The sequence below is a fragment of the Taurulus bubalis genome (assembly GCF_910589615.1).
Source record: "Taurulus bubalis genome assembly, chromosome: 5".
NCBI classification, from domain to species: domain Eukaryota; kingdom Metazoa; phylum Chordata; class Actinopteri; order Perciformes; family Cottidae; genus Taurulus; species Taurulus bubalis.
Window position 1 is genome coordinate 29,609,820 of NC_136593.1, and position 14,504 is coordinate 29,624,323.

At 40.6% G+C, this 14,504-nt stretch overlaps 2 protein-coding genes across 2 annotated transcripts; both read left to right on the forward strand.

The window, feature by feature from the left end:
* Nucleotides 1-1,846: 1,846 nt before the first annotated feature.
* LOC306737138 (trypsin-3-like) lies at nucleotides 1,847-10,807 on the forward strand (the record flags this gene model as incomplete). The annotated part of the gene is made up of 6 exons (XM_079218839.1): nucleotides 1,847-1,982; nucleotides 2,593-2,661; nucleotides 3,109-3,259; nucleotides 3,348-3,489; nucleotides 3,950-4,207; nucleotides 10,548-10,807. 6 exons carry the CDS (start codon nucleotides 1,847-1,849, stop codon nucleotides 10,695-10,697), a joined length of 906 nt encoding a protein of 301 aa, XP_079074965.1. The 3' UTR covers nucleotides 10,698-10,807.
* Nucleotides 10,808-12,103: 1,296 nt separating this feature from the next.
* Nucleotides 12,104-14,504, forward strand: cdab (cytidine deaminase b). The gene is made up of 4 exons (XM_079218372.1): nucleotides 12,104-12,291; nucleotides 12,825-12,936; nucleotides 13,063-13,120; nucleotides 13,635-14,504. Exons 1-4 carry the CDS (start codon nucleotides 12,105-12,107, stop codon nucleotides 13,773-13,775), a joined length of 498 nt encoding a protein of 165 aa, XP_079074498.1. The 5' UTR covers nucleotide 12,104; the 3' UTR covers nucleotides 13,776-14,504.

Genomic DNA, 14,504 nt, shown 5'->3' on the forward strand with positions numbered 1-14,504 from the left:
AATCCCATGATATTTTCAGGAAATCACTGCTCCATCCTTCACATTCTTGAAGCACAAAACTACTTGTTTGTACAAATTAAACATGCAGGATGAAATGTAAATTTGTGCTATTTGGAAAATTTAAGAAAGGCTTAAAATAGATCAGGTAGCCTCTGCTTCCTCTTTATGCTAAGCTAACCTTCATACTGAACGGAGCGATGTGAGAGTAGCAATGTCTAAATGTAGTTTTTGAATGCTGTGAGGTTTTGAATCACATGACGTGTCATCAGATAAATGCCTTTATACAGAGGTATCTACTGCATATCCTCAATTATATCACGTATTCAGCCATCGAGGACAAATACTATGAATCCTAAATCTACTGCATTACAATGTTTACTTGTATAGTACATTTAATATTCAGGATTAGCCACAAAACATAAATGGGTAGCACTTTATAATACGTGCACACTTTTTAGCATTAGTAACGCATGAATAAACACTGAATTCATCAATTATAAAGCATGACTCCAACATGAATACTCATTATGAGTAACTCATTCATTAACACAGTTATAAATGTTTCATTCTTGATTAATAATCTTGGGTTTTCATACTTTATAAGGAGGAGGAGGGAGAGGAGGAGGAGGATATGTCACTCTTACCTAACTTAAAAACTTGAGAGCCCTGTAAAGTGTTAGTAAATGATAAAAACAAATGCTGCAACTCATGATGAATTCAGTAGTTACTACTCGTTAGTTAAGTATTAGTTAAGCATGTTCCGTGACCTAATCTAAAGTGTAGACTATTTATACCATACAAAGCATTAAAACATGTCATGATTCATTCAGTAGTTACTACTGGTTAGTGAAGTATTAGTTAAGTCTGTTCTGTAGCTGAGACTTCAGCTAGCAGAAGTCTCAGCTATCTTCTCAACAGAAAAGGGAAATAAACACAACACAAAGTGATAAAGAGCATTAATATGATGGTGCTGGGGGACATGCCGTCAGAGGCACGAGTGTTCCATAGATTGTCGGCACATAGCTACATATTATTGATTATGCTAGCTATGGCTAGCTCGCTAGCCCGTTTGCTTGCTAGCTAGCGAGCAAGCTTGTCCCTGGTCCAAATATAGGCACCGGTACACGCCAATCAGAATTGCAGCATTGCTTTTATCATTTACTAACACTTTACAAATGATCTTATTAATCATCTATAAGTCCTGAATACTCCATTTACAAATGGGGAATCCATCATTTATAAAGCATGAAACCCAAGCTTATTTATCAAGAATGAAGCATTTATAACTGTGTTTATGAATGAGTTACTAATGAGTATTCATGTTGGAATAATGCTTTATAAAGGATGAATTCAGTGTTTATTCATGCTTTACTAATGCTAAAAAGTGTGTACTTATTATAAAGTGCTACCCATAATTGTTGGTTAAGCTCAAACTTTCACAAATTTAAGATTTGTCCATTTCCTGTTATTTTAACATGCGACTACAGTTTAGCACTTTGTTAACGACGCCACGAAAAAGTGTCTCTGCTGACAGAAGCTCCTCTTAAACTCACTACTCATACGTCTATATGGCACATGCAGTTCTATATCACACACACACACACACACACACACACACACACACACACACACACACACACACACACACACACACACACACACACACACACACACACACACACCCTCCTGTTGTCCTCTCAGCCCCTGAGGGAGAGCTATCAGCTTCCACCTTCACAGCCATGAAGCCGACGGCTCACAGACCGAATGCCCCTGAGGCCGCCAACGAAGAATGAAACAAAACAAAAAAAAAACTGGTGGGAAACTAATTGAGCGTGACACCTGGGAGATGGACGACTGTGAGAGGCGAGGAGGCGACTGCAGACGAGTCATGGTGCTCAGCAGGGACCCAGCGATCCGGGCTCGTCTGGTTCATGTTGGCCCTGGAGGCTCGCTGCAGTCCCTCACTCCGCCACAGCGAGCAGGTTCCTGCTAGGCAGAGGAGGCAGCGCTCCGTACATCATTGGATACACATGTCTGGAGAGTATATTGTGTCTTTTCTGTGGCTCGTTGGGTTTCAAGCGTCACTTTGTCTCCGCGAATGAACAATGGACTGAGTCGATGAGAACAAAGCCCTGAGGAAGAGCGATGTAATGAAAGAGAAGGGTAAATCATGTACTAGGTCACACTCTTGTCTCTCTGTATGTGCTGAGATCTATAGCAGGAACAAAGCTGCTGAGGTGCGTGGTTACAGTATAAAAGAGGCCTGCTCCTTTCACGCGTTACTGTGGGAGCTGGGACTGTTTCTGACCGGACTCCTGAAAAGGTAAAAGAACCTCTCGTATTGGAGCAATGCAACTGCCACCTAGCTTCTGATGATGGACTGTGTTATAAAACAGGTGATGCAAGAGGTCAAAGGTGTGTTCAAGGATAACTTCTTGATATGTGTTCGGGCCCTGTTTTCTCCTGAAGTCCTCTGGAGGAAAACCCAGATGTGCAGCAGTGAAACCACTTGTTCTCGTTCATACATTTGGTTATTGTGATGGTATGACTCTTTTAAATCATCTCTGATTTCTCTTACTTTCTTTTCTGCAGCTCCTAAGATGAACCTGGCTCCATCCGGACCCCTCTCACTGCTCCTGCTGCTCGTTGTACCCCTAACAGGTGAGCCATCTTTTATTAAACCGTCGTGACTCCATGGAGCTCCACCTCAGTAAGAGGTCAGAGCTCGGAGCTTTTCTCCTGTTCGGTAAGTAAGTAAAGTTTATTCATAAAGCGCTTTTCCCAGACAAAGGTCACAAAGTGCTGTACAGGAGTCAGGAAAAAACGTGTTAAAACCAGATTGACAATAACAGAGGCCAAAACATTTTAACAGTTAAGAGACACAGTAAAATACACATTAAAAGATGGAGCAGCAAAAAACACAATAGAACAAAAAATGAAAATAAATAAAAACAGATTAAAAACAGATAAAAAAGCAGGTCATAGAGCATGTCCAACCACACGCCAGTGTAAACAGGTGTGTTTTAAGTTGGTTTCTAAAAGACAAACCTGAATCAGTTAGAGAATAGAACTTTCTGTCTCTGTGTCGCATCCCCCCTCGGCTCTTAGGCGCGTCCGAGCAGAGAATCATCGGCGGTACAGAGGTGATACCCTTCTCCATCAACTACCAGGCCTCCCTGCGGTTCCAGGGCTACCACTACTGTGGAGGCACGCTCATCCACAGGCAGTGGGTGGTGTCTGCCGCCCACTGCTGGAGGCCGTGAGTCACTGCAGCACTGCACCCGGGACACACACTGGAACCACCATGAGGTGGTCTGGGCCGTAACGGTGTAAATGTGCTCTGCTAGGCCTCCCCTGATCCAGGTGGTCGTGGGGGAGCATGACCTCACCAAGGACGAGGCCCCGGAGCAGAGCTTCAGCGTGCTGCTGGTCATCCAGCACTACCACTACCAGCACTGGACCTTTGACAATGACATCATGCTGCTGAAGGTGAGCTCTGATACATCCTGTGGTTTCACCCTGATGAGAGTCTGTGACCTGCAACACATGATGAAGATGCATGTACATGTTTACATTCTATGTTTACTATGGTAAACACAGATGCAATTCATAAAATGTAAGCTGTTTATGAATGTCTGTTATACATTTGCAGTCTAGCCAGTTGTGGATAAAGTATACTATGTATATATATATATATATATATATATATATATATATATATATATATATATATATATATATATATATATATATACACCATACCATACTACTTATGTAAAATACTTTGTTGCAAGTAAAAATCTAAAAATCAATAACACGTTCAATACAACACTATTCTGAGTAACTCGTTATGAGGATTATTATCAGCATGAGCTGACTGAAGGATAATAATAATAATAATAATAATAATAATAATAATAATAATAATATCATGTTCTCTGTGGGTCAGTTGGACCGTCCAGCTATTATGGACTCCACGGTGAACCTGGCCTCTCTGCCGGACCCGGGCTCCCCGGCCTTGGCCGACGGTGTCCACTGCACGGTGAGCGGCTGGGGGGTGACGTGGGTGTACAGCTACCAGCTGTCCTCGGTGCTGAGGTCTGTGGACGTGGAGATCTTCAAACCCTGCTGGTACTACTACTACTTCAGGGTCACGGACAACATGATCTGTGCTGGCTCTCGCTCTGGAGGGAAGGACTCCTGTCAGGTGAGATGTCATCAAGAGATGTGTTCAAGAGATGTAGATATGTCATCAAGCGATGTGCTCAATATGTCATCAAGAGATGTAGAGATGTCATCATAATGTCATCAAGAGATGTGATCAATATGTCATCAAGAGATGTAGAGATGTCATCAAGCGATGTGTTCAATATGTCATCAAGAGATGTAGAGATATCATCAATATGTCATCAAAAGATGTCATCAATATGTCATCAAGAGATGTAGAGATGTCATCAATATGTCATCAATATGTCATCAAGAGATGTCATCAAGAGATGTCATCAAGAGATGTAGAGATGTCATCAATATGTCATCAAGACATGTAGATATGTCATCAAGAGATGTAGAGATGTCATCAATATGTCATCAAGACATGTAGATATGTCATCAAGAGATGTAGAGATGTCATCAATATGTCATCAAGAGATGTCATCAAGATATGTAGAGATGGCATCAATTTGTCATCAAGAGATGTAGAGATGTCACAAGAGATGTAGAGATGTCACAAGAGATGTCATTGAGAGATGTAGCGATGTCATCAATATGTCATCAAGAGATGTAGAGATGTCACAAGAGATGTCATTGAGAGATGTAGTGATGGCATCAATATGTCATCAAGAGATGTAGAGATGTCATCAATATGTCATCAATATGTCATCAAGAGATGTCATCAAGAGATGTCATCATGAGATGTAGAGATGTCATCAATATGTCATCAAGACATGTAGATATGTCATCAATATGTCATCAAGACATGTAGATATGTCATCAAGAGATGTAGAGATGTCATCAATATGTCATCAAGACATGTAGATATGTCATCAAGAGATGTAGAGATGTCATCAATTTGTCATCAAGAGATGTAGATATGTCATCAATATGTCATCAAGACATGTAGATATGTCATCAAGAGATGTAGAGATGTCATCAATATGTCATCAAGACATGTAGATATGTCATCAAGAGATGTAGAGATGTCATCAATATGTCATCAAGAGATGTCATCAAGATATGTAGAGATGTCATCAATATGTCATCAATAGATGTAGAGATGTCATCAATATGTCATCCAGTGATGTAGAGATGTCACAAGAGATGTCATTGAGAGATGTAGCGATGTCATCAATATGTCATCAAGAGATGTAGAGATGTCATCAAGAGATGTAAAGATGTCATCAATATATCATCAAGAAATGTAGAGATGTCATCAAGAGATGTCATCAAGATATGTAGAGATGTCATCAATATGTCATCAAGAGATGTAGAGATGTCATCAATATGTCATCAAGAGATGTAGATATGTCATCAAGAGATGTAGAGATGTCATCAAGAGATGTAGAGATGTCATCAATATGTCATCAAGAGATGTCATCAAGAGATGTAGAGATGTCATCAATATGTCTTTAAGACATGTAGAGATGCCATCAAGAGATGTAGAAATGTCATCAATATGTCATCAATACACGTAGATATGTCATCAAGAGATGTAGAGATGTCATCAATATGTCATCAAGAGATGTCATCAAGATATGTAGAGATGGCATCAATTTGTCATCAAGAGATGTAGAGATGTCACAAGAGATGTAGAGATGTCACAAGAGATGTCATTGAGAGATGTAGCGATGTCATCAATGTGTCATCAAGAGATGTAGAGATGTCATCAATACATCATCAAGAAATGTAGAGATGTCATCAAGAGATGTCATCAAGATATGTAGAGATGTCATCAATATGTCATCAAGAGATATAGAGATGTCATCAATATGTCATCAAGACATGTAGATATGTCATCAAGAGATGTAGAGATGTCATCAATATATCATCAAGAGATGTAGAGATGTCATCAATATGTCTTCAAGACATGTAGATATGTCATCAAGAGATGTAGAGATGTCATCAATATGTCATCAATAGATGTAGAGATGTCATCAATATGTCATCAAGAGATGTCATCAAGATATGTAGAGATGTCATCAATATGTCATCAAGAGATGTAGAGATGTCATCAAGAGATGTCAGCAAGAGATGTAGAGATGTCATCATTATGTCATCAATATGTCATCAAGAGATGTCATCAAGAGATGTAGAGATGTCATCATTATGTCATCAATATGTCATCAAGAGATGTCATCAAGAGATGTCATCAAGAGATGTAGAGATGTCATCAAGAGATGTCAGCAAGAGATGTAAAGATGTCATCATTATGTCATCAATATGTCATCAAGAGATGTCATCAAGAGATGTAGAGATGTCATCAATATGTCATCAAGACATGTAGATATGTCATCAAGAGATGTAGAGATGTCATCAATATGTCATCAAGACATGTAGATCTGTCATCAATAGATGTAGAGATGTCATCAATATGTCATCAAGAGATGTCATCAAGATATGTAGAGATGTCATCAATATGTCATCCAGTGATGTAGAGATGTCACAAGAGATGTAGAGATGTCACAAGAGATGTCATTGAGAGATGTAGCGATGTCATCAATATGTCATCAAGAGATGTAGCAATGTCATCAATATGTCATCAGGAGATGTAGAGTTGTCATCAATATATCATCAAGAAATGTAGAGATGTCATCAAGAGATGTCATCAAGAGATGTCATCAAGATATGTAGAGATGTCATCAATATGCCATCAAGAGATGTAGAGATGTCATCAACATGTCATCACAAGATGTAGAGATGTCATCAATAAATCATCAAGACATGTAGATATGTCATCAAGAGATGTCAGCAAGAGATGTAAAGATGTCATCATTATGTCATCAATATGTCATCAAGAGATGTAGATATGTCATCAATATGTCATCAAGACATGTAGTTATGTCATCAAGAGATGTAGAGATGTCATCAATATGTCATCAAGACATGTAGATATGTCATCAAGAGATGTAGAGATGTCATCAATATGTCATCAAGAGATGTCATCAAGATATGTAGAGATGTCATCAATATGTCATCAATAGATGTAGAGATGTCATCAATATGTCATCCAGTGATGTAGAGATGTCACAAGAGATGTCATTGAGAGATGTAGCGATGTCATCAATATGTCATCAAGAGATGTAGAGATGTCATCAAGAGATGTAAAGATGTCATCAATATATCATCAAGAAATGTAAAGATGTCATCAAGAGATGTCATCAAGATATGTAGAGATGTCATCAATATATCATCAAGAGATGTAGAGATGTCATCAATATGTCATCAAGAGATGTAGATATGTCATCAAGAGATGTAGATATGTCATCAAGAGATGTAGAGATGTCATCAAGAGATGTAGAGATGTCATCAATATGTCATCAATATGTCATCAAGAGATGTCATCAAGAGATGTAGAGATGTCATCAATATGTCTTTAAGACATGTAGAGATGCCATCAAGAGATGTAGAAATGTCATCAAAATGTCATCAAGACATGTAGATCTGTCATCAAGAGATGTAGAGATGTCATCAATATGTCATCAAGAGATGTCATCAAGATATGTAGAGATGTCATCAATATGTCATCAAGAGATGTAGAGATGTCATCAATTTGTCATCCAGTGATGTAGAGATGTCAAAAGAGATGTAGAGATGTCACAAGAGATGTCATTGAGAGATGTAGCGATGTCATCAATGTGTCATCAAGAGATATAGAGATGTCATCAATATGTCATCAAGAAATGTAGAGATGTCATCAAGAGATGTCATCAAGATATGTAGAGATGTCATCAATATGTCATCAAGAGATATAGAGATGTCATCAATATGTCATCAAGAGATGTAGATATGTCATCAAGAGGTGTAGAGATGTCATCAATATGTCATCAAGAGATGTAGAGATGTCATCAATATGTCTTCAAGACATGTAGATATGTCATCAAGAGATGTAGAGATGTCATCAATATGTCATCAAGACATGTAGATATGTCATCAATAGATGTAGAGATGTCATCAATATGTCATCAAGAGATGTCATCAAGATATGTAGAGATGTCATCAATATGTCATCAAGAGATGTAAAGATGTCATCACTATGTCATCAAGAGATGTAGAGATGTCATCAAGAGATGTCAGCAAGAGATGTAGAGATGTCATCATTATGTCATCAATATGTCATCAAGAGATGTCATCAAGAGATGTAGAGATGTCATCAAGAGATGTCAGCAAGAGATGTAGAGATGTCATCATTATGTCATCAATATGTCATCAAGAGATGTCATCAAGAGATGTAGAGATGTCATCATTATGTCATCAATATGTCATCAAGAGATGTCATCAAGAGATGTCATCAAGAGATGTAGAGATGTCATCAAGAGATGTCAGCAAGAGATGTAGAGATGTCATCATTATGTCATCAATATGTCATCAAGAGATGTCATCAAGAGATGTAGAGATGTCATCAATATGTCATCAAGAGATGTCATCAAGATATGTAGAGATGTCATCAATATGTCATCAAGAGATGTAGAGATGTCATCAATATGTCATCCAGTGATGTAGAGATGTCACAAGAGATGTAGAGATGTCACAAGAGATGTCATTGAGAGATATAGCGATGTCATCAATATGTCATCAGGAGATGTAGAGATGTCATCAACAGATGTCATCAAGATATGTAGAGATGTCATTAATATGTCATCAATAGATGTAGAGACGTCATCAATATGTCATCAAGAGATGTAGATATGTCATCAAGAGATGTAGAGATGTCATCAATATGTCATCAAGAGATGTAGAGATGTCATCAATATGTCATCAAGACATGTAGATCTGTCATCAAGAGATGTAGAGATGTCATCAAGATATGTAGAGATGTCATCAAGAGATGTCAGCAAGAGATGTAGAGATGTCATCATTATGTCATCAATATGTCATCAAGAGATGTCATCAAGAGATGTAGAGATGTCATCAATATGTCATCAAGATATGTAGAGATGTCATTAATATGTCATCAAGAGATGTAGAGATGTCATCAATATGTCATCCAGTGATGTAGAGATGTCACAAGAGATGTAGAGATGTCACAAGAGATGTCATTGAGAGATGTAGCGATGTCATCAATATGTCATCAGGAGATGTAGAGATGTCATCAATATGTCATCAGGAGATGTAGAGATGTCATCAACAGATGTCATTGAGAGATGTAGAGATGTCATCAATATGTCATCAAGAGATGTAGAGATGTCATCAATATGTCATCAAGACATGTAGATCTGTCATCAAGAGATGTAGAGATGTCATCAAGAGATGTAGAGATGTCATCAAGAGATGTAGAGATGTCATCAAGAGATGTCAGCAAGAGATGTAGAGATGTCATCATTATGTCATCAATATGTCATCAAGAGATGTCATCAAGAGATGTAGAGATGTCATCAATATGTCATCAAGAGATGTCATCAAGATATGTAGAGATGTCATCAATATGTCATCAAGAGATGTAGAGATGTCATCAATATGTCATCCAGTGATGTAGAGATGTCACAAGAGATGTAGAGATGTCACAAGAGATGTCATTGAGAGATGTAGCGATGTCATCAATATGTCATCAGGAGATGTAGAGATGTCATCAACAGATGTCATCAAGATATGTAGAGATGTCATTAATATGTCATCAATAGATGTAGAGACGTCATCAATATGTCATCAAGAGATGTAGATATGTCATCAAGAGATGTAGAGATGTCATCAATATGTCATCAAGAGATGTAGAGATGTCATCAATATGTCATCAAGACATGTAGATCTGTCATCAAGAGATGTAGAGATGTCATCAATATGTCATCAAGAAATGTAGAGATGTCATCAAGAGATGTCATCAAGAGATGTCATCAAGATATGTAGAGATGTCATCAATATGTCATCAAGAGATGTCATTAAGAGATGTAGAGATGTCATCAAAAGATGTCATTAAGAAATGTAGAGATCTCATCAAGAGATGTCATCAAGAGATGTCATCAAGATATGTAGAGATGTCATCAATATGTCATCAAGAGATGTCATTAAGAGATGTAGAGATGTCATCAAAAGATGTCATTAAGAAATGTAGAGATGTCATCAAGAGATGTCATCAAGAGATGTCATCAAGATATGTAGAGATGTCATCAATATGTCATCAAGAGATGTCATTAAGAGATGTAGAGATGTCATCAAAAGATGTCATTAAGAAATGTAGAGATGTCATCAATATGTCATTAAGAGATGTAGAGATGTAGAGATGTCAACAATATGTCATCAAGAGATGTAGAGATTATGTTAACATTATAATGTTAACATAATTCACATTGAAACTCGTCCTCACCTGAATAAAAAGGAGCTCTGCTTCCTCTCCTCAGGGCGACTCTGGGGGCCCTCTGGTCTGTGACGGCAGGTTTGTGGGCATCGTGTCGTGGGGCATCGGCTGTGCCTACGCTTACTACCCAGGCGTCTACACCAAGGTCAGGAACTACGTGGACTGGATCCACGGGGTGACCCAGAACCTCTGATGACCCCTCAGACTGTGATGGAGACTCAGGTGGATCCTTGTACCAAAGCCCGGGATGGATATTTTTACAACAGTACTTGTATTCTATTTTTCATTATAATTATAATAATTATAACAAACAGCCCATGAGTGTGAACACACAGTGAAGTGAGAATAACACCAGAGAGAAGACTCAGGGTTATTGTGGAATAAAAGTCTGGCATACCATGACTGTCATACTAAATGCACTTTGTATTTGACTCATTGTACTTGTTGGACCGTGCTTCTGGTGTTCTCCAGTAAACATGTGAAACCACGTCACAGATGTTGGTGATCATGTCAGGGATCCTTTTGGTCTTTGAAGCCTCCATTTCTCCTCCCAAAGCAAAATGGACAATACAAATATTCTAAAACTGTCTCCGCTATCATTGTTTGTCTATCAGAGTCTAGTCATACAGGTCCCATGTACATCAGAGTCTAGTCACACCGGTCTCAGGTAGTGATGTGTCCTTTCGTGTCGAGGCTTCGATGCGCGTGGCGAGTAATCAGGTAGATTTTGGTGAAGCGTATCGAGGCTCGTGTCATGACGTATGTGGTGACGTTGGAAGCCTCTGAGCCGGCCGCACCACGTGACTGATTCAAGAATGGTTCGTGGGTTTGCCGTGCGATTTGAAATATAAGAGGCAGAGAAACTCAATGGATTCCCCCTTCCTCTCTACCAGCTTCATGTGTGCCTGTGAAAGGGTATTTTATAAAGCAGGTGAAATAGTCTCAAAAAGCCCAGCACTGTGGAAAAGTTCTTATTTTTAACAAAATAGACACATCAACATGGACTAATGGAGCCGAGGCTCAAAACACCGATCCTCTGACTGAAAGTCGGATATTCTAACCACTGACCCACAGCCACATCACATTCTTCCCAATTTGTTTTGAGTTTTGATTTTGACCCCGCCATTATATCATAAAGATAGACACAATATTAATAAGTCAAATCATAACATAATTTATTCAATTTAAAGCTTCACACACCAAAGCCATGGTGTCGTTATGATCACACTGCCTGTTTTACATCTATTGTCCACTTGGTGGCGCAGGAGAACAAATGAAGCTCCATGAAGCGTCGGGACATGAGTGAACCGATTGGATGGAAAGCTTCATCTCGCCATCACTAGTCTCATGTACATGCACATCAGAGTCTAGTCACACAGGTCTCATGCACATCAGAGTCTAGTCACACAGGTCTCATGCACATCAGAGTCTAGTCACACAGGTCTCATGCACATCAGAGTCTAGTCACACAGGTCTCAACATGCTGCAGGTCTGTGTACATAAGCATCAGAGCCGCCTCCCACTCCGTGCTGACAGCCTCTGGCTCCCTCTCCCCTTCCCTCCTATTTAAAGCTGAGCTCCACTTGACTCAGAAAGAGTCATGGACCGGGTGGAGTCCAGCACTGCAGGGGTGCAGGTGAAGGAGCAGAGCCCTGGTCTCTTGTCCCAGGACGCGGTGCAGAAGCTGATCCAGCAGGCGCAGGCCGCCAAGCAGCAGGCCTACTGCCCCTACAGCCGCTTCAGAGTGGGAGCCGCTCTGCTGACGCTCGACAACCGTGTGATCACAGGTGAGCCGGAGAGGATCCTCTGAGGAGTCACGAGTAGCATGAGGAAGCTCTGGGAAGGGTTTCAGGGAACACATCCACGTGTGTCTGGCTCTTGTTCTGCTGTTTGAGATCATCTGTGTGAGAAGTGACAGGTTTCATTAAAAGTGTTTGAGTAGATGGTTTGCTTGATGAGTTATTGATTAGCCGGCAGCAGCAGGTGAAAGGACAGCAGTCTACCAGCACCAGTTCATCCTTACAACCGATTGAGAATCACTTTTCTCTGGCAAAAACAACGTTCCCGTGACCCGGGGTGACCTTTTGTCCAGAGCGATGTCCAGACTGACAGGAGAGTCACATCCTGGTCGTCAGCACTGAGCAGCTGCTCTGGCTGCAGCGCCACGTGTCCTCAGAGGGAACAGGCTGTCAGCGCCGCAACCGAATCAGTCACTGTTTGACCAGCAGAAGTAAACAGACGCCCCTCTGGCGCCGGAGGCCTCTCTGGTGTGCGTTTCCTTCTCCTCCAGGCCTCATGACTGAACTCGTGTCCCCGGCAGGTTGCAATGTGGAGAATGCGTGTTACAACCTGGGAGTGTGTGCAGAGAGGAACGCCATCGCAAAGGCAGTGTCAGAGGGCTGCAGGAGCTTCAAGGCCATCGCAATAGCGAGGTAATGCTGGCGTCATGTGTTCCAGTCCCCAGACCAGGACTCACTGGTTCACACACATCTAATGTAAAGTAGTCAGTCTGCCCGCCCTGCGCTGTGTTCATGAAGCCTTCCCTCTGGTTTGCTCAGCGACCTGCAGGAGCAGTTCATCTCCCCGTGTGGCGGCTGCAGGCAGTTCATACGAGAGGTAGCGTCTCCTCCAGCCTCCACTTCCTGATGATATATGATTAATAACTTGTACGTGCATTTCATTTATTCAGGGTTCAGACACATCCTGACCAATATGGGTTCGTGACTTTAAACCAAATGTCCGTTACAAGCATTTAGTGAAGTCTGGGTGTAAACAGTAAAAAGTGAGTAAATGTAGTATTTAAACTAACAATGAGAACACAAAGCATACAGTAAACCTTAAATGACTCAAATGAATGAGACAATAGTTTGATTAAAAGAATAAACATTTATATAGATGCCTGTATGTATGCCTGCTTATGTTTTGAGTCTTTCTTTTAAAAGCATATTCATTATTTCAAACTCAGCGTAAATGAACACATGAATATAACACATTTACATGATTTTTACTAAACTTTGGGGATTTTATTTTTTTCCAGGACTTTTCCAGGCCTGGAAATAACCATTTTAAACTTCCATGACTGTTCCAGGTTTCCCATGCCGTCTGACCCCTGCTCTCTGTCCCCTCACAGTTCGGGTCAGACTGGGACGTTTACCTGTCGAAGCCGGACGGCTCGTACCTGAAGATGAGCGTCGACGAGCTGCTGCCCGTCTCCTTCGGCCCTGAAGAACTGTCCATGAAGAAAGTGTTGGACATTCCTAATGAGTACTGAGCCTGAAGCAGATGAACCAGTTATATTCCTGGTGAACGTTTGCTGTGTGTCATGGGCTCACATGTCTTCATGCATCCTGTAATGTTGTGATAGCATGAAGCTAACGATCAGACTGCTTTGTGCCTGAACTAGTCTTGTTTTAAGGAAGCAACACAGAACGTTACACATCTTATCCACACGTTTTAAAAAAATAAACCGTTTTAAAATGAGTTTCTTTTAATAATTTACACTTAATTTCTCACAGTAGGATTTAGACACAGATGAAGCTCAAAGGGTAAATAAGGATGACGGGTTACAGTGGACTGCAAACACCGCGGGGCGAGCAGCAGGTTACTGAATGACAGGGTGAGGCGCCCCGCTGCAGGGCGACGGGTTCCATGCACGAGGTTTAGAACAGGAGCGCAGACTGACCTTTGACCCGGTCAGACCGGCCAATCAAAGAACTTACAAATAAAGGGAAACCAGCCAACAAGGCAGATTTTAACATTTGGAGGACCGCTTACCAAGATGAGGTTTAGCTTCATCAATAACTTGGCTGGTGGCATTTTATTGATAAATCCATAAACTATATTCAGTCATTACCCCGATGCTAAAAACATACTTCAGTGTAAATGGTGTTAATATCGACGCCAACGGCGCTGTGAATGGCCCTCAGCTCCGTGGCCCTCAGCTCCGAGGCCCTCAGCTCCGAGGCCCTCAGCTCCGAGGCCCTCAGCTCTGAGGCCCTCA

What these genes read in the sequence shown, in the direction of transcription:
- cdab (XM_079218372.1), top strand. Translation starts at nt 12,105, where the DNA reads ATGGACCGGGTGGAGTCCAGCACTGCAGGGGTGCAGGTGAAGGAGCAG. An exon ending in AAGGCCATCGCAATAGCGAG is followed by an intron (nt 12,937 to 13,062) that starts GTAATGCTGGCG and finishes TGGTTTGCTCAG; the next exon opens with CGACCTGCAGGAGCAGTTCA. An exon ending in GCAGGCAGTTCATACGAGAG is followed by an intron (nt 13,121 to 13,634) that starts GTAGCGTCTCCT and finishes GTCCCCTCACAG; the next exon opens with TTCGGGTCAGACTGGGACGT.